Source organism: Sminthopsis crassicaudata, chromosome 4 (assembly GCF_048593235.1).
Source record: "Sminthopsis crassicaudata isolate SCR6 chromosome 4, ASM4859323v1, whole genome shotgun sequence".
NCBI classification, from domain to species: domain Eukaryota; kingdom Metazoa; phylum Chordata; class Mammalia; order Dasyuromorphia; family Dasyuridae; genus Sminthopsis; species Sminthopsis crassicaudata.
Genome location: NC_133620.1, coordinates 30,739,994 through 30,760,893, shown reverse-complemented (window position 1 = coordinate 30,760,893; position 20,900 = coordinate 30,739,994). Strand labels below are relative to the sequence as shown.

The window sequence follows — 20,900 nt, the reverse complement described above, 5'->3', positions numbered from 1 at the left end:
TAAACCTCCAATGTCTCCAATCTCTGAGAGGCAGAGAGGGTTTGAAGGAAAACTGAAAGAATGGATCTTAATTGGATCAAGGAATTAAAAGCCTTCTGGTCCAATGGATCCATTTTGAAGATGAGAAAACTGAGGCCCAGAGTGGCTTTGCCAGGGTGACCCAGGCACTAAGTAGCATGGCTGGGATCTAAAGATAGACCTTGGGATCTTTCCACCAGACCACACCATAACAATGCAGAGGGGGGAAGGGAAAGGGAAGCATAGGATGGTTGGTATATTAAAGCTCTCCAAACTGGAAACTTCCAATGGGGGATGTAAGATCATCTTCCTCCATCAATTTAACATTTTAAAAAATATTTTATTATAATTATTATTATATATTATTTTAATTTAATATTTCCCAATTACATGTCAAAATCTTTTTAATAATTTTTTAAAATTTTGAGTTCCAAATTCTTTCTTCCTCTCTTCTCTCTTCCCTCCTTGAAAAAGCCAGCAATTTGATACAGATTTGGTCTGATTTGGACCCAGCCACCTTTTAAGGTCTGGAATTCTTGTAGAGGTTAGAGTGATTTGACTCCTTTTCACCATCTAGTTCTAGGGAGTTTTGTTTTGGGGGTTTCTGAAGAAAGGGGTCCTCGAAAGACCCTAGGGGACTTCTTGATGTCCACTTCACTCAGTTCTGGTTTTATCTTTTCCAGATAGCAGTGATGACAATGAACCCCCAATTGTTAGGAGAAGAAGGAAGTGGGGAGGCGTTCGGAAAGTCCGCCAAGTTAGGAACACAGGTAAGCTGAGACATGAGCCTGGTCTTTCCTTGTTAGCCTTGCTGGGAAACCACAAAAATCCATGTATTTCAAACCCTTTTACTAGATTGTCTGCAGCTTAGCATCCCAGCCTGTGAGCTCAGTGTGAGTAGGGCAGAATCAAAATATTAAATAAGGGTTAGGAGAACTCTGGACTCTGCTGGGGTCCCTTGTCAGTAGCAATCAAGAGATACTGTCAGACTGCTAGTGTCCAGTCTTTGAAAACAAGGATCAATAGGAGAGACCTGTGTGCCTCCCTCCCCAGGAAAGACCCCCTTCTGCCAGAGAATTGTCACAAAATGGGGCCTTCTGAGTTGCATAGCACTAGAAATCTGTGATGTTCCCAAACTCTGAGGACTGCCCCAATAGCCAGAGAGGAGACATAGCCACCCAATCTGGGTGTCCTCCTCTGCCACTGAGGGGTGGAGAGGGAGGAGGAGAGCTATAGAGAATGGATCTTAATTGGATCAAAGATTTAGAAGCTTTCTGGTCCAGTGGATCCATTTTGAAAATGAGAAAACTGAAATCAGAATGACTAAAGGGCTTTGCCAAGCCTAACTAGAGTAGCAGGACTGGGATCTGAAGACAAGTCTTGGGACTCTTTCCACCAGACCCCACTGTGATTATAAGTTGCAGTGGGGCGAAGGGGAAGGAAAGCACAGTGGGATGTGGTATGTTAGAGCTCTCCAAATTGTAAAGTTCCAATGGATGATGTAAGATATTCTTCCCTCCATTAACTTTACATTTTTAAAATATTATTACATTTATTATGGTATATTATTTTATTTATTATATATTTCAAATTTTTTTCTAAAATTTTCCCAATTACATGGAAAAACCATTTTAACAACTTAAAAAAAATGTTGAGATCCAAATTCTCTCTCTTCCTCTCTTCCTCTCCCCTTCCAGAGAAGGAAAGTTAATTGATGTCGATATAGTCTGATTTGGTCCTAGCTGCTGCTTAAGGCCTGCAATTCAGGGGAAAAGTTTATTTATTTATTTATTTATTTTTATGTAGCATATCAATTTTACCCTCCCAGAGTTAAAAATTTATTCAGAGTCCCTTAGTAAAAATCATTGCATAAAAGAGTGATGTCTTCCATATGCCTTCTGGTTTTGTTTTGTTTTGTTTTTTTAATTTTATAATTATAATTTTTTTTCCTCTGAGGCTGGGGTTAAGTGACTTGCCCAGGGTCACACAGCTAGGAAGTGTTAAGTGTCTGAGACCACATTTGAACTCGGGTCCTCCTGAATTCAAGGCTGGTGCTCTATCCACTTCACCACCTAGCTGCCCCTAATTATAATTTTTTTGACAGTACATATGCATAGATATTTTTTACAACATTATCCCTTGATCTCACTTCTTTTCTGAATTTTCTCCTCCCTTCCTCCCCTCTCCCCTAGATGACGGGCAGTCCCATAGATGTTAAATGTGTTACAGTATATCCTAGATACAATATATGTTTGCAGAACTGAATTTCTTGTTGCACAGTAAGAATTGGATTCAGAAGCCTAAAAGTAACCTGGGTAGAAAGACATAGTGCAAACAGTTTATACTCAATTCCAGGGGAAAGGTTTAAAAGAGTGATTTGAAAAAATAAAAGAAAATATGAAATATAAGAAAAAAACAACAGATATGAAGATCAAATCAGGAAGAAAAAACATAAAAATAATTGGACTATCTGAAAGCTATGACCAGAAAAGGGTCCTTGACACATAAGAAATAGTTATAGAAAATTGTCTTAAAGTGATAGAAAAAGAGGAAAAAGAGAAATAGAGGGAAAACCCCACCAATTATCACCTCAAAGAAATCCTACAAGGAAAACAAAGAAATATCATTATTAAATTTGAAAATTCCCAGATTATAAAGAAAATTTTACAACTACCATCATTACCACCACCAACGAAACAATTCAAATTGTTGGAATAGGGATAAAGTGTTGGGATAGGAATCCATTTGTTGAAAGAGATAAAGAATGAAGGAAAGGGGGGCATAGGATAAAATAAAGAAGGGTGTTTGGATTAATGGGAGTGGATAAGGTGTATAGATTAATAGGAAAGGGATAAAGAGGGAGGGGAAAAGTAGGGAGAAGAGAAGAGAGAGATCCATGGAGGAGGAGCACAGCAGGCAAGTTAAATAATAGCAAGGCAAGTTAAGAGATGGAAGTTAGGGAGAGAAAATAAGAGATGTACACGAACATAATTACAATAATCAGAAGTAGAATTCATTAGAAAAAAAATTGGGATAGTAATCACTCTTAGTGTACACACACACATAAATATATTTGTACTTAACTTCAATCTGCTTGGGGGAGAGGGGAAGAAAGGGAAAAAACACAATAAAGTAAGAAGTGCACAGTACAGAACAAAGGAAAACCTGCAAGGAACCAGACAAAAGATGGTCAGTTTGAATACAATGTCATCTATTATGATATATGCTTTCTTAAGATAGAAATTCATTATTACATATTTTGAATCTTCCCTGTAGGGCACAACAATAGGTTTTTTGTTTGTTTTATTTTTTCTTATTCTAGCTTTCTTTTTCTATTTTTTTTTTCTGATTTTGCATTTAAGTTTAAATAAATTCATTAGGGGGAAAAAAGAGTGATTCAGCCCTTTTCACCACTTAGTTCTAGGGAGTTTCATTTTGGGGGTTTCTGAAGAGGTCCTAGAAAAACCTTAGGGGACCTCTTGATGCCCACTTCACCCAGCTCTGACTTTATTTTTTCCAGATACCAGTAATAACAATGAATCCTCAAGTGTTAGGAGAAGAAGGAAGTGGGGAGGCGTTCGGAAAGTCCGCCAGGTTAGGGACACAGGTAAGCTGAGATATGAGCCTGGTCTTCCCTTGTTAAACTTGCCAGGAGCCCACAAAAGTCCATGAGTTTTAAACACTTCTTACCAGATTGTCTGCAGCTTAGCATCCCGGCCTGTGAGCTCAGTGTGAGTGGGTCAGAATCAAAATGTTAAACAAGGCTTAGGAGATCCATTTTAAAGATGAGAAAACTGGAGCCCAGAGTAGCTTTGGTAAGATTGCCCAGGTACTGAGTAGCACTGCTGGGATCTGAAGACAAGCCTTGGGATTCATTCCACCGGACCACAAAGTGATGAAAAAGAGGAAATAACATACACACTCAATATGGGTATAGAAATATACCTTATCCTTCAGGAAAGTAGGAAAGGAGGATACAAGAAAGGGGGAAGATAATAGAAAAGAAAACATGGGGAAGATCAGAAGCAAAACACTTCTGAGGAGAGGTAGAATGAAAGAAGAGAAAGAATAGAATAAACAGAGGGGAAATACAGTTAGCAATAGTGATTGTGAAAAGAATTCTGAAGCAAGTTTCTTTGATAAGGGCCTCATTTCTCAAATATATAGGGAACTGAATCAAATTTATTTTTAAAAAAATAAGAGCTAGTCCTCAATTGATCAATGATCAAAAAATATGAACTATCCTCAAAGGGCTATAAATCATGCAATCCTTTGACCTAACAATATCACTACTAAGCATGAATCCCAAAAGAGATTTTTAAAAAAGAAAAAAGTAAAAAGATCTATACATTAAAAAGTATTTATAGCAGCTCTTTTCTCAAAGCAAAGACTTCGAAATTAACAGGATTCCCATCAATTAGGAAATGACTGAATAAATTGTGATATGTGATTATGATGGGATATTACTGTTCTATAAGAAATGATGAGTAGGATACTCTCAGAAAAAACCTCCATGAGCTCAAGCAAAGTGAAAGGTACTATGTTTAGAGTGATAGCATTGTTGTGGAGTGATCAGTTGTGAATGACTTTGCTATTCTCAGCAATACAATGATGCAAGGCTCCTCTGAAGGATTTGTGATGACATGCTATCCATACCCAGAGAAAGAACTGATTGTGTCTGAATACACATTGAAGTATACTTTTTTAAACTTTATTTTTCTTGAGGTGAAGTAGATCTGTGTTGTCTTTTGCAACATGACTTTTATGGAAATATTTTGCATAACTTTACATGTGTCTTCTTCATGTGAGGAGGAAAAGGAAGAGAGTCCAGAACTCAAAGTTTTAAGAACAAAGTAAAAAAGTAGTTGATATGTAACTGGGGAAAATAAAAACATTAAGTCCAAAAAAGGAAAGAAATATAAAAGAGAATTGTGGAACATTTTATAAGAAAAACAACACATCTGGAGAACAGATCAAGAAAAGAAAATATAAGAATAATTGGATTACCTGAAAGCCATAACCAAAAGAAAACTCCCCCAATACAAAACCTTGACACAATAATATAAGAAATAATTAGAGAGGATTGCCCTGAAGTGATAAGACAAGTGGGGAAAGTAAAAATAGAAAAAAAAATCCACCAGTCATTTCATCATTGAGATGCTACAAGGAAAACATATAGAAATATCATTGATAAAATTTGAAATACCCAGATCTAAGAGAAATTTAAGAAGTAACAAGAACAAAAAACAAATAACAAAACAAAAACACTCAATTCCAATAATCTGGAGCTACTATAAGAATTGCACAGGATTTAAGTTGCAACTAAAAATATTATATTCAGCCAAAATTCATAATATTGAATGAATAAAGGACATTCAACAAACTTAGATTTTAGAACACATGTGTGTATGTAGATACAAGAAAAACCCTCCAAAATACATAAGGGACCTCTTGATGCCCACTTCACCCAGCTCTGATTTTATCTTTTCCAGATGCCAATAATAACAATGAACCCTCAAATGTTAGGAGAAGAAGGAAATGGGGAGGCGTTCGGAAAGTCCGCCAGGTTAGGGACACAGGTAAGCTGAGACATGAGCCTGGTCTTCCCTTGTTAGCCTTGCCAGGAGCCCACAAAAGTCCATGAGTTTTGAACACTTCTTACCAGATTGTCTGCAGCTTAGGATCCCAGTCTTTGAGCTCAGTGTGAGTGGGTCAGAATCAAAATGTTAAACAAGGCTTAGGAGAACTCTGGACTCTGCTGGGGTCTCTTATCAACAGCAAAGAGAGTGTCAGACTGCCAGTGTCTGGTCATTGAAAACAAGGATCATTAGGAGAGACCTGTGTGCCCCCCCCCGGAATGACCCCCTTCTGCCAGAGAATGGTCACAAAACTGAGTTACATAGCACTAGAAATCTGTGATGTCCCCAAACTCTGAGAGCTGCCCTAACATCCAGAGAGAGGACATAGCCACCAACTCTGGGGCCCTGATCTGCCATTGAGGGGTGGGGAGGGAGGAGGAGAGCTATAGAGAATGGATCTTAATTGGATCAAAGATTAGTAGCTTTCAGGTCCAATGGATCCATTTTAAAGATGAGAAAACTGGAGCCCAGAGTAACTTTGGTAAGATTGCCCAGGCACTGAGTAGCACTGCTGGGATCTGAAGACAAGCCTTGGGATTCATTCCACCAGACCACAAAGTGATGAAAAAGAGGAAATAACATACACACTCAATATGGGTATAGAAATATACCTTATCCTTCAGGAAAGTAGGAAAGGAGGATACAAGAAAGGGGGAAGATAATAGAAAAGAAAACATGGGGAGGATCAGAAACAAAACACTTCTGAGTAGAGACAGAGTGTAAGAAGAGAAAGAATAGAATAAACAGAGGGGAAATACAGTTAGCAATGGTGATTGTGAAAAGAATTCTGAAGCAAGTTTCTTTGATAAGGGCCTCATTTCTCAAATATATAGGGAACTGAGTCAAATTTATTTTTAAAAAAATAAGAGCTAGTCCTCAATTGATCAATGATCAAAAAATATGAACTATCCTCAAAGGGCTATAAATCATGCAATCCTTTGACCTAACAATATCACTACTAAGCATGAATCCCAAAAGAGATTTTTAAAAAAGAAAAAAGTAAAAGGATCTATACATTAAAAAGTATTTATAGCAGCTCTTTTCTCAAAGCAAAGACTTCGAAATTAATGGGATACCCATCAATTGGGGAAAGACTGAATAAATTGTGATATATGATTATGATGGGATATTACTGTTCTATAAGAAATGATGAGTAGGATACTCTCAGAAAAACCTCCATGAGCTCAAGCAAAGTGAAAGGTACTATGTTTAGAGTGATAGCATTGTTGTGGAGTGATCAGTTGTGAATGACTTTGTTATTCTCAGCAATACAATGATGCAAGGCTCCTCTGAAGGATTTGTGATGACATGCTATCCATACCCAGAGAAAGAACTGATTGTGTCTGAAGGCAGATTGCAGCATACTTTTTAAACTTTATTTTTCTTGAGGGGGGTAGATCTGTGTTGTCTTTTGCAACATGATTTTTATGGAAATATTTTGCATAACTTTACATGTGTCTTCTTCATGTGAGGAGGAAAAGGAAGAGAGTCTAGAACTCAAAGTTTTAAGAACAAAATAAAAAAGTAGTTTATATGTAACTGGGGAAAGTAAAAATAATAAATCCAAAAAAGGAAAGAAATATAAAAGAGAATTGTGAAACATTTTATAAGAAAAATAATACATCTGGAGAACAGATCAAGAAGAGAAAATATAAGAATAATTGGATTACCTGAAAGCCATAACCAAATGAAAACTCCCCCAATACAAAACCTTGACACAATAATATAAGAAATAATTAGAGAGGATTGCCCTGAAGTGATAAGACAAGTGGGGAAAGTAAAAATAGAAAAAAAAATCCACCAATCACTTCATCATTGAGATCCTACAAGGAAACATATACAAATGTCATTGATAAATTTTGGAATCCCCAGATCTAAGAGAAAATTTTAGAAGCAACAAGAACAACAAAAAAGTAAAATAGCAACACAAAAAAACCTAAACAAATCCAATTCCAATAGGCTGGAGCTACTATAAGAATTGCACAGGATTTATGTTGTACCCAAAAATATTATATCCAGCAAAATCAATTAATAATATTGAATGAAAAATAGGACAATCAACTAAGTGTTAGATTTTCAGGATTTTGTCTCAAACAAATTTGAACTCTATAGAAATGAGGTACAGAAGAACCCACATACATACATACATTAAATGAGGGAGGAGGGCAGGTAGTTCTGAAAAACTATTAATACATACATACACACACATACGTGTGTATGTAGATACCAAGAAGTACCAAAATCTCTAAGGGACATCTTGATGCCCACTTTACCCAGCTCTGATTTTATCTTTTCCAGATACCAGTGATAACAATGAACCCGCAAGTGTTAGGAGAAGAAGGAAGTGGAGAGGCGTTCGGAAAGTCCGCCAGGTTAGGGACACAGGTAAGCTGAGACATGAGCCTGGTCTTCCCTTGTTAGCCTTGCCAGGAGCCCACAAAAGTCCATGTGTTTCAAACCCTTCTTACCAGATTGTCTGAAGCTGGGATGCTTTGTGGTCACCAGACTACAAAGTGATTATAAATTGCAATGGGGTGAAGGTGAAGGGAAGCACAGGATGGTTTGGTATATTAGAGTTCTTCAAATTGGAAACTTCCAATAGGTGATGTAAAATCATCTTTTTCCCATTAACTTTAAAATTTTAAAAATATTGTATTTAACATATTCTTTAACATATTTAACATGTTTTGGTCTACCTGCCATCTGGGGTAGGGGATGGGGAGAAGGCGAGGAAAAGGTGGAACAGAAGGTTTTTTCAAAGGTCCATGTTGAAAAATTACCCAGGCATATGTTCTGTCAATAAAAAGCTATAATAAAAAAATAAGAGCCAGTCCCCAATTGATCAATGATCAAAAAATATGAACTATTCTCAAAAGGCTTTAATCATGCATATCCTTTGACCTAACAATATCACTAGTAGGCATGAATCCCAAAAGACATTTTTTTTATTATAACTTTTTATTGACATAACATATACCTGGGCAATTTTTTACAATATTATCGCTTGCACTCATTTCTGTTCCGATTTTTCCCTTCCCTCCTTCCACCCTCTCCCCTAGATGGCAGGTAGTCCCATACATGTTAAACATGTTAAAATATATGCTAGATACAATATATGTGTGCGGAACCGAACAGTTCTCTTGTTGAACAGGGAGAATTGGATTCAGAAGATAAAAATAACCTGGGAAGAAAAACAAAATGCAAACAGTTCACACTCATTTCCCAGTGTTCCTTTTTTGGGTGTGGCTGATTCTGTCCATCTTGATCAATTGCATCTGAATTAGATCTTCTCTTTGTTGAAGATTTCCACTTCCATCAGAATACATCCTCATACAGTATCGTTGTTGAAGTGTATAATTATCTCCCAGTCCTGTTCATTTCACTCAGCATCAGTTAATGTAGGTCTCTCCAGGCCTTTCTGAAATCCTCCTGTTCATAATTTCTTACAGAACAATAATATTCCATAATATTCATATACCATAATTTACCCAACCATTCTCCAATTGACGGACATCCATTCATTTTCCTGTTTCTAGCCACTACAAAAAGGGCTGCCACAAACATTTTGGCACATACAGGTCCCTTTCCCTTCTTTAGTATTTCTTTGGGATATAAGCCCAGTAGTAGCACTGCTGGATCAAAGGGTATGCACAGTTTGATAACTCCAAAAGATATTTTTAAAAAAGAAAAAAGTAAAAGGACCTATATATACAAAAATATTTATAGCAGCTCTTTTCTCAAAGCAAAGACTTGGAAATTAATGGGATGCTCATCAATTGGGAAATTACTGAATAAACTATGATATGTGGCTATAATGGGATATTACTGTTTTATAAGAAACAATGAGTAGGATGCTCTCAGAAAAACCTCCATGAGATCAAGCAAAGTGAAATGTACTGTGTTTAGAGTAATAGCAACTTCGTGGGGTGTGAACAGTTGTGAATGACTTTGATATGCTCAGCAATACAATGATGCAAGGCTACTCTGAAGGATTTGTGATGACAAATGCTATCCATACCCAGAGAGAGAAAGAACCGATTGTGTCTGAATACACATTGAAGTATACTTTTTTAAACTTCATTTTTCTTGAGGTGGAGTAGATCTGTGTTGTCTTTTGCAACATGACTTTTATGGAAATATTTTGCATAACTTCACATGTGTCTTCTCAATGTGAGGAGGGGAAGGAAGAGAATCTGGAACTCAAAGTTTTAAAAACAAAGTAAAAAATTGGTTTATATGTAACTGGGGAAAATAAAAATATTAAATCCAAAAAAGGAAAGAAATATAGGAGAGAATTGTGAAACATTTTACAAGAAAAACAGCATATCTGGAGAACAGATCAAGAAGAGAAAACATAAGAGTAATTGAATGACCTGAAAGCCATGACCAAACCCCCCCCAAAACCCAAAAAAACCAAAACCTGACACAATAATTTAAGAAATAATTAGAGAGGATTGTCCTGAAGTGATAGAACAAGTGGGGAAAATAAAAATAGGAAAAAATCCGCCAATCACTTCATCATTGAGATCCTACAAGGACAGCATATAGAAATATCATTGATAAATTTAAAAATCCCCAGATGTAAAAGAAAATTTTAGAAGCAACAAGAACAACAAAAAAGTAAAATAGCAATATGAAAAAACCTAAACAAACCCAATTCCAATAGGCTGGAGCTACTAGATAAATTGCACAGGTTGCAGCCAAAAATATTATATCCAGCAAAATTAATTAATAATATTGAATGAAAAAAGGACACTCAACAAACTTAGATTTTCAAGATTTTGTCGCAAAGAAATTTGAACTCTATAGAAGCCACATAGATACATTAAATGAGTGAGGAGGGCAGGCAGTTCTGAAAACCTATTTCCATTGGGAATGTGTAAGAGGGAATAATACATATATACATACAAATACATGTGTATGTAGATACCAAGAAGTACCCTCCAAAATCTGTAAGAGACTGCTTGATGCCCACTTTACCCAGCTCTGATTTTATCCTTTCCAGGTTCCAGTGATAATAATGAACCCTCAAGTGTTGGGAGAAGAAGGAAGTGGGGAGGCATTCGGAAAGTCCGCCAGGTTAGGGACACAGGTAAGCTGAGACATGAGCCTGGTCTTCCCTTGTTAGCCTAGCTGGTAAACCACAAAAGTCCATGAGCTTCAGCCTGTCTGCAGTTTAGCATCCCAGCCTATGAGCACAATGTGAATCAGAAGCAAGATGTTAAAGAAAGCCTTAGGGGAACACTGGGCTCTGGTGGGGTCCCTCGTCAGTAGCAATCAAGGGGAGAAGAGCAGCTTCATGACTTAGAATGAACCAAAGGATGGAGGTTTCTGGGACATCAAATGCTCTTGTCCTTCAGAGTCAATCTCAGCCTCAGCACCCTGCAGCCTCTGTGCCTTTATGTCCAACTTTCACTCTCCATTCTGGACATGATGCTTGAAGTCCAAGGGATTCCTTTGGCCTTCGTTACTTCCTCCATGGGGCCCTTTCTGCTTAGGGTGCAGGACATCCTGCATCTAGTCTTCACCAATCCCTTTCATAGCCAATTCCCTAGAAAAGGCTGCCTTTTCTCATTGCCTCCATGGCCTCTCCTCCTCATCAATTCTCAATTACTCCTGGTCCAGCTTCTCCCCTTCCATTCAACTGGAAACCAGCCTCTTACGGTCACTGATGATCTCCTCGTTGCCAAGTCCAAGGGTCTTTTCTTAGTGCCTTTGCTCTTTGACTTCGCTGTAGCTTTTTCTTCTGGCAGTCACCTCTTCCTCCAAGTTCTCTCCTCCGTGGACTTTTAAGTTACTGCTCTTCCCTGGTTCTCCTCCCACAAGTCTAGCCTGATTTCAGCCACATAGGAGGCTGGCTGGGTGGGGAGGCAGGAGCTCATCCTCTGGGCAGAAGCATCCTCTGTTTCAGCCCTGATACCCACCATTCCTAGCAAGTAGACTGAGTTATTACTGTGGCCTGTAGAATAGCAAAAAGGTTAGACACGACTAGGTGGTGCAATGAATAAAGTGCTGGGCTCAGAAACAGGAAAATCTAAGTTCAGTTCTGATCTCAGACTCTTATGAGGTAAGCCACTTAACTTCTGCCTGCCTTAGTTTCTTCAACTATAAAATAGGCATAATAATAGCATCCTGGGGATAATAGCATCCAAATGGGGTTGTTTAAGAATCAAATTAATGTAAAGCATCTGGCATATAGTTGGCTCTTAATAAATGCTTGTTCCACAAGATTTCGCAGGTGTCGATGTTGAAAAGTTATCCATGCATATGTTTTGAAATTAAAAAACCTTAATAAAAAATAAATGCTAGTTTCCCTTCTTGAGGTATTAAAAATAATTATAAGAAATCATTTTAACAAAACCACAGGACCATACTATTTAGAGCTCAAAGAGACCTTAGGAATGACTTTGCCTTTCCCTTAAATTTTGTGAAGGAGGAAACAGAGGCAGAAATAGGGATTTATTCAGTGCCAGGTCAGACACAGCAGTGTAAGAACTCAAGAAAGCTCTGCACTCTTTCCACCACACCTTGCTTCCAGCCTTGACCCTAAGACTTAGAACTCTAAGCCCCCAGATCATTCTCTGGACCACCTGACTTCTGACATTCTAGTAAATTTGGGCTTGATCAGAAAAGGCCTTTGCTAGTAAGGTTACAGCTAATATGGGTCCAGAGCTGGAAGAAATTTAGTGACCTTTGAATCTAACACTTTAGTTTTTCAGAGGAGAAAACAGAGGCCCAGGGATAATCTGTGGATTGTCTGTGATCATACGATAGGAGGAGAGATGGGATAATAAAGGTCACCATCATAATAATACCTAGCACTAACACAATGCTTTGAGGTTTCCAATGTATTTTACAAATATTATCTCATTTGATTTAAATACAAACACTAGGAAATAAGTGATATATTATTATTTCTATTTTGCAAATGAGGAAACAAAGCAGAGAGAGATTTATTGGCTTGCCTAAGGTTACAGAGCTTGAAATGGGATTTGAACTCAGCTTTTCCTGCTGCTTCAGTGATTTGAGCCAAGGCCTCTCTGCCTCCAGAGCCCCAGGGTTCTGTCTTCTTTGCCATAAAGCATAAAGGTGAGCATTTCTAGAGTACTTTGAGATATCACCTGACCCTTAAAAGGACTCAAGGAGAGAGACGCTTATTCCGATGCTTCACGGTAAGTTGCCATGGTTCTTCGGTAGCGAGTATCAAAGGCAGGACTTGAATCTTTGTGTCCCTTGCCCCCAAAGCTGACACTCCTTTCCTTACATTCCTCTGGAGCTCCTGGTAATGCCTTTTCTTTGCGTAGGATATCTGTTGGGATAAAGAGAAAATTAAATTGGTCATTTCTCTTCCAGTTTTCATAAACATCCAAAATCCAAAGGTGAATTTCCATCTCCCCGAGCTTCCTGTCACCTGTGGGATGGTAAAGGGCACTTTACATAAAGAAAAAATAGAGAAAGGTGAGCCTTATTTCCTCTGCCTCGGGAGATTCAAGTCCAGAGGGACTGATTGTAAGATGAATTGAAGGATGAATGGAGGGATGGATAGAGTTGGAAGGGTGAATAAAGAGATAGAAAGGTACGTGAAAGTGTGGATGGAAGGATGGACAGATGGGTGAATGAAGGGATGGATAGAGGTCTGGGGGAAGGTATAAATAGTCATTAGCTCAAGAATATTTGGTTCTTTGAAGTCAAAGGAAATGTCTTCACCTTTTCTAAATGAGTTCGGAAGCACAAGAGGTGTTTATTAAGTATAAGCCTGTGTAAGTTATAAATTATAAGCTCAGGAGAGTTAATGCAGTGGTCCTCAAACTTTTTAAATAGGAGGCCAGTTCACTGTCCCTCAGACTGTTGGAGCCTCACACTCTGTCTCTGCCCCTCAGCCCAGGGCCAGAAGGGTGCGTTGCTAACTCGAGTTTAGGTCGAATGTCACTTCAGGTCTGATTTTGCCATAGGCGGGCCGCATGAATGTCCTCAGTGGGCCGCATCTGGCCTGCGGGCCATAGTTTGAGGACCCCTGGTTAACAAGTTTGAGAACAAAAAGTAGTCCCTCCCCTATAGAAGCTTACAATCTTATTGAGATTGGGGGGCACACAACCTTCTAGAACTACAGGCACTTTAAAGTCATAAATAGTGACCCATCTGTGATTTCACTGGTATAAGGAAGTCCCAGAGGAGGAAATTCCCCTCTACCAGTGCAAGTTACCACCTTTCCTGCAATTTATAGTCTATAGATTTAAAGATTTGCCTTTCTGTTGTTATTCAATCACATCAGTCATGTCTGACTCTTTGAGAACCCATTTGGGGTTTTCTTGGTAAAGATAGTTGAGTGATTCACCATTGCATTCTCCAATTCATTTGACAGATGGGAAAGCCGAGATAAATAGGGTTAAATGACTTGCCCAGGAAGTGCCTGACACCACATTTGAACTCAGGTCTTCAGGCCACTTGGCTGCCCAAAGATTTACCGAAAGCAGCAGTTCTCAGATACTTCAGGTTTAGAGCCCTTTACACTCTTAAGAATTAGTAAAAGAGGTTTTGTTTCTGTGGGCTGTAACTATTGGTGTGGACCGTATTTGTCAGTGCAATGGAGAGTGTGTAATGTAAAGAGAAGTCCTAGGAACTCGTTAAAGATCGAGGAGTTTAGAGAATCCTGACTCCAGTGGAGAGCGCCCCCGCAGCAGCCAGCCAGTCCCCCGAGCATGTGATGCCCGCTGTGCACCAAGCTGGGAGTGCAAAGAAAGGCACCAAACCCAACACGGCCTCGGCTTCCCCCCCACATCCAAGGGGGAGAGAATGTGCAAATGACCGTCCAAACGCCTTATAGGCAGGATACCCTGGAGGATCACTAGCCTCTTCATACGTGGTTTATCAGAGGGAGCGGGGAGAGTGACCGGGAGAGGAGGGGAGGGGTGGTGGAGGAGGGAGTTTGGGAGAGAGGATAGTGAAAAGTGCCACTGAAGCAATCCAGAACCACTCAAATTCACAGAATCTCTCGGTCTCTCTGTATCTGCCCCTCTCTCTCTCTCTCTCTCTCTCTCTCTCTCTCTCTCTCTCTCTCTCTCTCTCTCTCTCTCTCTCTCTCTCTCTCTCTCTGTATCTCTGTCTCTCCTCTTCTCCCTCTCTCCCTTCCTCTTTCCCCTCTCTTCCTCGAATTCTTCTTCCTCCTTCTCTGTCTCTCTGAGTATCTATATGTTTTTCTCAATGTCTCTTGTTTGTCTCTCCCCTCTGTGTCTCTGTCTCTTTATCTCTGTCTCCCCTCTGTGTCTGTTTGTCTTTATCTCTGTCTTTGTCTCTCCCCTCTGTGTCTGTTTGTCTCTTTATCTCTGTCTCCCCTCTGTGTCTGTTTGTCTTTTATCTCTGTCTCTCCCGTCTGTCTCTGTTTGTCTCTTTATCTCTGTCTCTTCCCTCTGTGTCTGTTTGTCTTTTATCTCTGTCTCCCCTCTGGGTCTCTGTTTGTCTCTTTATCTCTGTCTCTCCCCTCTGTGTCTGTCTGTCTCTTTATCTCTGTCTCTCCCCTCTGTCTCTGTTTGTCTCTTTATCTCTGTCTCTCCCGTCTGTCTCTGTTTGTCTCTTTATCTCTGTCTCTCCCCTCTGTGTCTGTTTGTCTTTTATCTCTGTCTCTCCCCTCTGTGTCTGTTTGTCTTTTATCTCTGTCTCTCCCCTCTGTGTCTCTGTTTGTCTCTTTATCTCTGTCTCTCCCCTCTGTGTCTGTTTGTCTTTTATCTCTGTCTCTCCCCTCTGTGTCTCTGTTTGTCTCTTTATCTCTGTCTCTCCCCTCTGTGTCTGTCTGTCTCTTTATCTCTGTCTCTCCCCTCTGTCTCTGTTTGTCTCTTTATCTCTGTCTCTCCCCTCTGCTTCTGTTTGTCTCTTTATCTCTGTCTCTCCCGTCTGTCTCTGTTTGTCTCTTTATCTCTGTCTCCCCCTCTGTGTCTCTGTTTGTCTCTTTATCTCTGTCTCTCCCCTCTGTGTCTCTGTTTGTCTTTTATCTCGGTCTCCCCTCTGTGTCTCTGTTTGTCTTTTATCTCTGTCTCCCCTCTGTGTCTCTGTTTGTCTCTTTATCTCTGTCTCCCCTCTGTGTCTTTGTCTCTTTATCTCTGTCTCCCCTCTGTGTCTCTGTTTGTCTTTTATCTCTGTCTCTCCCCTCTGTGTCTCTGTTTGTCTCTTTATCTCTGTCTCCCCTCTGTGTCTCTGTTTGTCTTTTATCTCTGTCTCTCCCCTGTGTCTCTGTTTGTCTTTTATCTCTGTCTCTCCCGTCTGTGCCTCTGTTTGTCTCTTTATCTCTGTCTCTGTCTCTCCCCTTCCCCTTCCCTCTCCCCTCCCCTGTGTTCCCCTGCACTTCTTTCCCTCCCTCTGTCTCCTCCGCCCCTCCCCACCACCTCTGTCCTAGGCTCCTCGGAGAAGTGCATCGAGGTGGATGGGAAGTGGCTCACCCCGAGGGAGTTCGAAGTCAAAGGCGGCCGCGAACGGGCCAAGAATTGGAAGAAAAGCATCTTCTGCGGGGGCCTAACGCTGCACAACCTCATCCTGGTAAGGCCCCGAGCTCCGCGGCCCCCGACACCCCCGACTGGTGCTGGGAGGCAGCAGTGCGGGCACTTGCCACCGGCAGCTGGGCATTCGCCGCGTTGTCCACTGCGCTCCCGCTGATTTCTGGGCCCTTTCGAGTTCTACTCTGGATGTGAACTGCTCCGTTCCCTCCCTTCCCTCCCCCCCACTTCTTTGATCTTCTCCCCCTCCCTCTCTCTTCTTCCCACATTCTCTGGTTGAGCTAATCCATTTTCTATTTCCTGCCTTCATTTCCATCTTTTGTATATATTTTAATAGCTTTTGATTTTTCCAAATCCATGCAAAGTTTTCACCTTTGCGAAATCTTGTGTTCCAAATTTTTATCCTTTCCTTCCCCCACCCCCTCCCATAGTCAGCAAGCTATGTAATCCCATGTTAAACGTGCAGTTCTTTTAAATCTGTTTACATATTGGTCGTGCTACACGAGAAAAATTAGATCCAAAGATGAAAGAAAAGTATTTGATAAAGTAAAAAGCTATTGAAAAGCAAAGAAAAAGAAAAACAAAACAAGCAAAAAAAGAAGTGCGAAAATACTATGCTTTGATGCAGTCTCTCTCTGGATGCAAATGGCTCTTTCCATCCCAAATCTATTGGAATTGCCTCATTTCTAAAAATCTTAGTTGATGAGTGATCTGTGAATCTCTTCAGACAAGTATCATTCTTCTTCTTCCATGGAATTATTTGCCTCTGTGCATTCAGAATTTCACTATGAAAGTTTTCAATGTTTCTTGGACTATCTTCTGTAGAATTTTAGACCATAGTAATGAGGGAAAGGAAAGGGGGAACCCCATTTCTCAGCACATAGATAGTAATCCCATGAGGCACAGTGTCCCTTGTAAATGAATTTACAGGCCCGAAAACCTAGATTGATAAATAAAAGGTTTATTGTAGAAATTTGGAAGTAAAGCTCAGTTAGAAAGATGCCAGGGCCAGAGGTGGCCGCTGGGCAGGCAGGAACCCTTACATGGCTGAAAGGATACATGTATTGGTGGGAGGGCTCCTGCAAAGAAAAGGCTCCGGTGTGGCCCTTAAAAGATTGTGGGCGGTGCCCCCAAGTTCTTGGCCGGCTTTTCAGTTAGCTCAGATCAGGTGAGGGCTGGGGGAAGCTGAGCTGATGGTGGGGCTGGGCCCGGATATTCAAAAGGGTGCTTTTGACGAGGATTTGTGAATCAAGGTCAGCCATGGGCAGTCAGAGAGAAATCTTAAAGGGACGCCAACTCTCATCAATAGGATCCTACCTAGTTTCCATTTCTAACCTCATAATTGATTTATATACTTAGCTTTAGGGATAACTAAGTAGCACAGACAGAGCTCCAGGTCTGGAGTTAGGAAAATCCTGCATCAGACACTTACTAATTGTGTGACTGGATAAGTCACCTAACTCCAATTCACCTCAGTTCTTCATCCTAAAAACGGAAACACACTGGAGAAATAAATTGCAAAGCATTCCAGAATCTTTGCAAAGAATGGGGATGTAGCTGAACAACAAATTTTAGTTTTTAAGAAAAAGCTGTTTTGAAGTACTAGCCTATTTAATTTGCTTTCTAATGAATTTCTTTTTACTTAACTTTCATTTCCTGTTCTCACTGGGTAATTTTTCACAATTAGAATCCATACTTTTAAATGTGAATTACTTCCTTCTGGCTATTGATAAGAAACTTTTCTTTGCCATTGAAGGACTCTGGATTTTGTGATTATATTACTCAGTGAGGTATATTGGTGTTCCTCTCTGTTGGGCTCCTATGAATATAGTACAAATTCATCTTTTCAGTTAAAATCATCACACAATATGGCTTCAGCCTGCCTTTCCAGACTGATTTCACATTACTCCCCGTCATGTGCCCTATGTTCTGTCCAAATTTGTTAGAATTCTTACAAGGTGCTAAGTCACTGGAATGGAATGGAGACAATAGTTATCTAATTTAGCATGGTACTTAATAGTTCTCTAGTTCAGTAATGTACTTACTAGAATTCCACAAGATTCACGCCTTTAGGAGAGCATAATTTTAAGGAGCTCCCACAAGCCCACTGTAACCCACAAGCCCTCTCTCTGCAAGGAGGAGTCAAGATTCATTCCATTTTTCACTTTTGTGCTGGCTGGAGACATTGGAAGGGGGAGAGGCTGAAGCTGGCTGAAGACATTCGGACAAGAGCTCTCGGGAATCAAGGAGAGAGACAGGCCCAGGAAAAGATTCAGGACTTTGAAAGACACAATAAAGGATCTGGACATTAACTCCTGGCTGCATTTGGAGTGATTATTCTGAACTGAAACTAAGGCTGCTCCCAGAAGCTCCCCAAGAGATCTGCTCCAAGAGAACAATTATAATTTAGAGAAAAGAACATTACACAAATTGACCTTGCTCTTCCCCTTACAGATAATATTCCATCTTTCACTGTAATACAGGTTATTTTCTCCAGGCTTTCTCTTCTCTCTTCTACCTCTGTCATGCAATCGTCAGCCATCACGGAACAGTCCAAGTGCTATTTCCTATACAAAGTCTTTCCTGATTGCTCTGTTTTTTCATTGCATCCCCCTCCCCTTGCCTCATCCCAAAATTACTTTATCTTTTATATTTAGTTTCTGTTTACATACTGCTTCCTCCAAGCAAAATTTAAACTCCTTGAGGGCAGGAACTTTGTCTTTGTCTTTGGATCTCTAGCACTTGTCATATAGAAATATAGTAAGGATTTAATAAGTGTTTGTTGAGTTGAATCAAGTTAAGTTGTCATCATTCAAATGAGGTCATGTCAGTGAGTATGTCAAAGAAGGAAGGGATGATAGAGAAGGGCCATCCACAGGATTTACCAGTTATTTTTAAATGGGTGACAATGAAAAGGGGAGCATATGGGCTGCCCCTGAGACTCAGATCCTGATTAAGCGGAAAATGGAGGTGTCCACCACAGGAAGTGCAAAGCCAGAAGGAGAAGCCATTTGAGGGAAGGGATGGACAGACTGTGAATTTCATTTTAGATGTCTAGAACTGGTATAATGAGATTGAGGGATGGAGATTATTATTACAGATTTAGAAATATGGACTTGGGATGGAGATGGGGCAGGAGAAGCCATGGACAAGAACATTCCACTCATTAACTTTTTGTCTCTTTCAGGACAAATTTCTACCTTGTCCTCCAACTACACGTCACAAGAGAAAAAAGGTACTTATGACCTGATCTTACCCAGGTGGCCACAGGGTGGCTGTTCCTGCTCCAAGTATTACTTAGATCAACAGTGTTAAATTCGAAAGAAAAAGACTATTAAACTGTATCTAAAGATCCTTTCCAGTTGCAAATTGACTTAAAAAAAACCACATAACATTATCTGTGTTCTATTGTATTTTTATTCATTTAAAAATATTTCCTAATTATATTTTAATCTGGTTATGCTGGCTAGACCCTTCCATGTTTGACAGCTCTGACCTAGAATTTCTTGAGGGCACCAAATATGATGAATACATACTCTTGATGGGCAGAACCTCTTGTATTTGTTTGTTTTACACTTGGTTTCTCTCCTTATAGAATTATATATTCCTAACAAAAGTCCTGTCACACAGGAGGCATTTAATAAATACTTTTTTATGGATTAGTAGTTGAAGCTTAAGGAAAATATTTTGTGAACACTGTTTTCTAGAATCACAGAGCTGGTTAGAACCGGAGTCACAGAAATGTTATAGAGAAAGATCTGGAGGTCATAGTAACTGCCGAGATAAATAGTGAGTCAGAAATGTCAGTGCTTCAGGCCTGCCATTGGAATGAAGATCAGGAGTATCATACAGAGGGAAAATAAGATCATTTTTCTTTGATATTTTTGACCTGTATATACAAATAATTTGTCCTCCTAACCTGCTGATAACAGTAAATAGACTCAGAATTGAACTAACAGGCACTAATTGAATGTTGTGTCTGTAGACACTCCCTGCAGGTAAACCTAGCAGCCAGCCAGAAGCCGAGAAAAGGGTACTTCCAAGTCAGTCTCCACCTGCTCAGGTAAGTACTTCCTAAATCAAAAAACAAATGTTCCATCGGTTTCACCCCTAAGCTTTATTTTGCTCTCTTCCAGCCTTATTTGTTTGGTTGGTGCTGGGACGGAGTCCACTGCCTTATTCAGTGCCTCCACTGCTTTTTCTAAACTATCAGTTCTCAGGGGTCTCCTCTTCTATTCTTCCTTCAGTGTTCTATTTCCATACTTGCAGATGACAAAATTTCCTTTGAATCTCAATGAATTCCAGACTTGTCTGAAGATTTTCTGGGTCAGCCTTTCCTCCATTCGGGGTTCTGGCTCTTCCAGATTAGGAACAAGCCTCTGGAATGGTGGCTGGCAGGCAGGCCATCGTCTAACCCTCTGACTTATGATTTAAGAACACAAGTAGTTCACAAGGAGGGGGGAGGGCAGGGACTCCTAGTGGTGGTAGCTGGGGAAATGGTCTTCTCTTCCTCCTGAGTCATGGCGGGCTGTGATAGTTAGGCCGTGGAGATAGTCAGGGAGTGTGAAGGAGGTTGGATGGTGAAAGAGAGAGACTACAAAGGAGCCTCGAATGTGGGGATGAGGAGGATGCAGGGACCTGAGCGCTTTCTAACTGTCCTGTCCCATCAGGAAGTCCACAGCCAGAAAGGGGGACCAGGTTGGAGAGGGCGCAGGGCGAGATTTCCATTAGATGTGCTGAGTTTGCAAATCAGGGGCCA

The 20,900-nt window shown here is 40.1% G+C and overlaps 1 protein-coding gene across 11 annotated transcripts in view; it reads left to right on the top strand.

Moving 5' to 3' along the window:
* Nucleotides 1-20,900, top strand: part of LOC141541773 (uncharacterized) — a 74,497-nt gene that overhangs the window by 34,230 nt on the left and 19,367 nt on the right. For 9 of the 11 annotated variants that reach the window (XM_074266220.1, XM_074266219.1, XM_074266214.1 and 6 more), the window contains 9 exons: nt 702-788; nt 3,539-3,625; nt 5,511-5,597; nt 7,956-8,042; nt 10,663-10,749; nt 13,011-13,115; nt 16,045-16,184; nt 19,329-19,376; nt 20,127-20,204. In XM_074266220.1, coding sequence (XP_074122321.1) covers nt 702-788; nt 3,539-3,625; nt 5,511-5,597; nt 7,956-8,042; nt 10,663-10,749; nt 13,011-13,115; nt 16,045-16,184; nt 19,329-19,376; nt 20,127-20,204 — 806 coding nt within the window. The remainder of the gene's footprint in view (nt 1-701; nt 789-3,538; nt 3,626-5,510; nt 5,598-7,955; nt 8,043-10,662; nt 10,750-13,010; nt 13,116-16,044; nt 16,185-19,328; nt 19,377-20,126; nt 20,205-20,900) is intronic. The other 2 variants (XM_074266212.1, XM_074266216.1) reach the window with 2 other exon arrangements.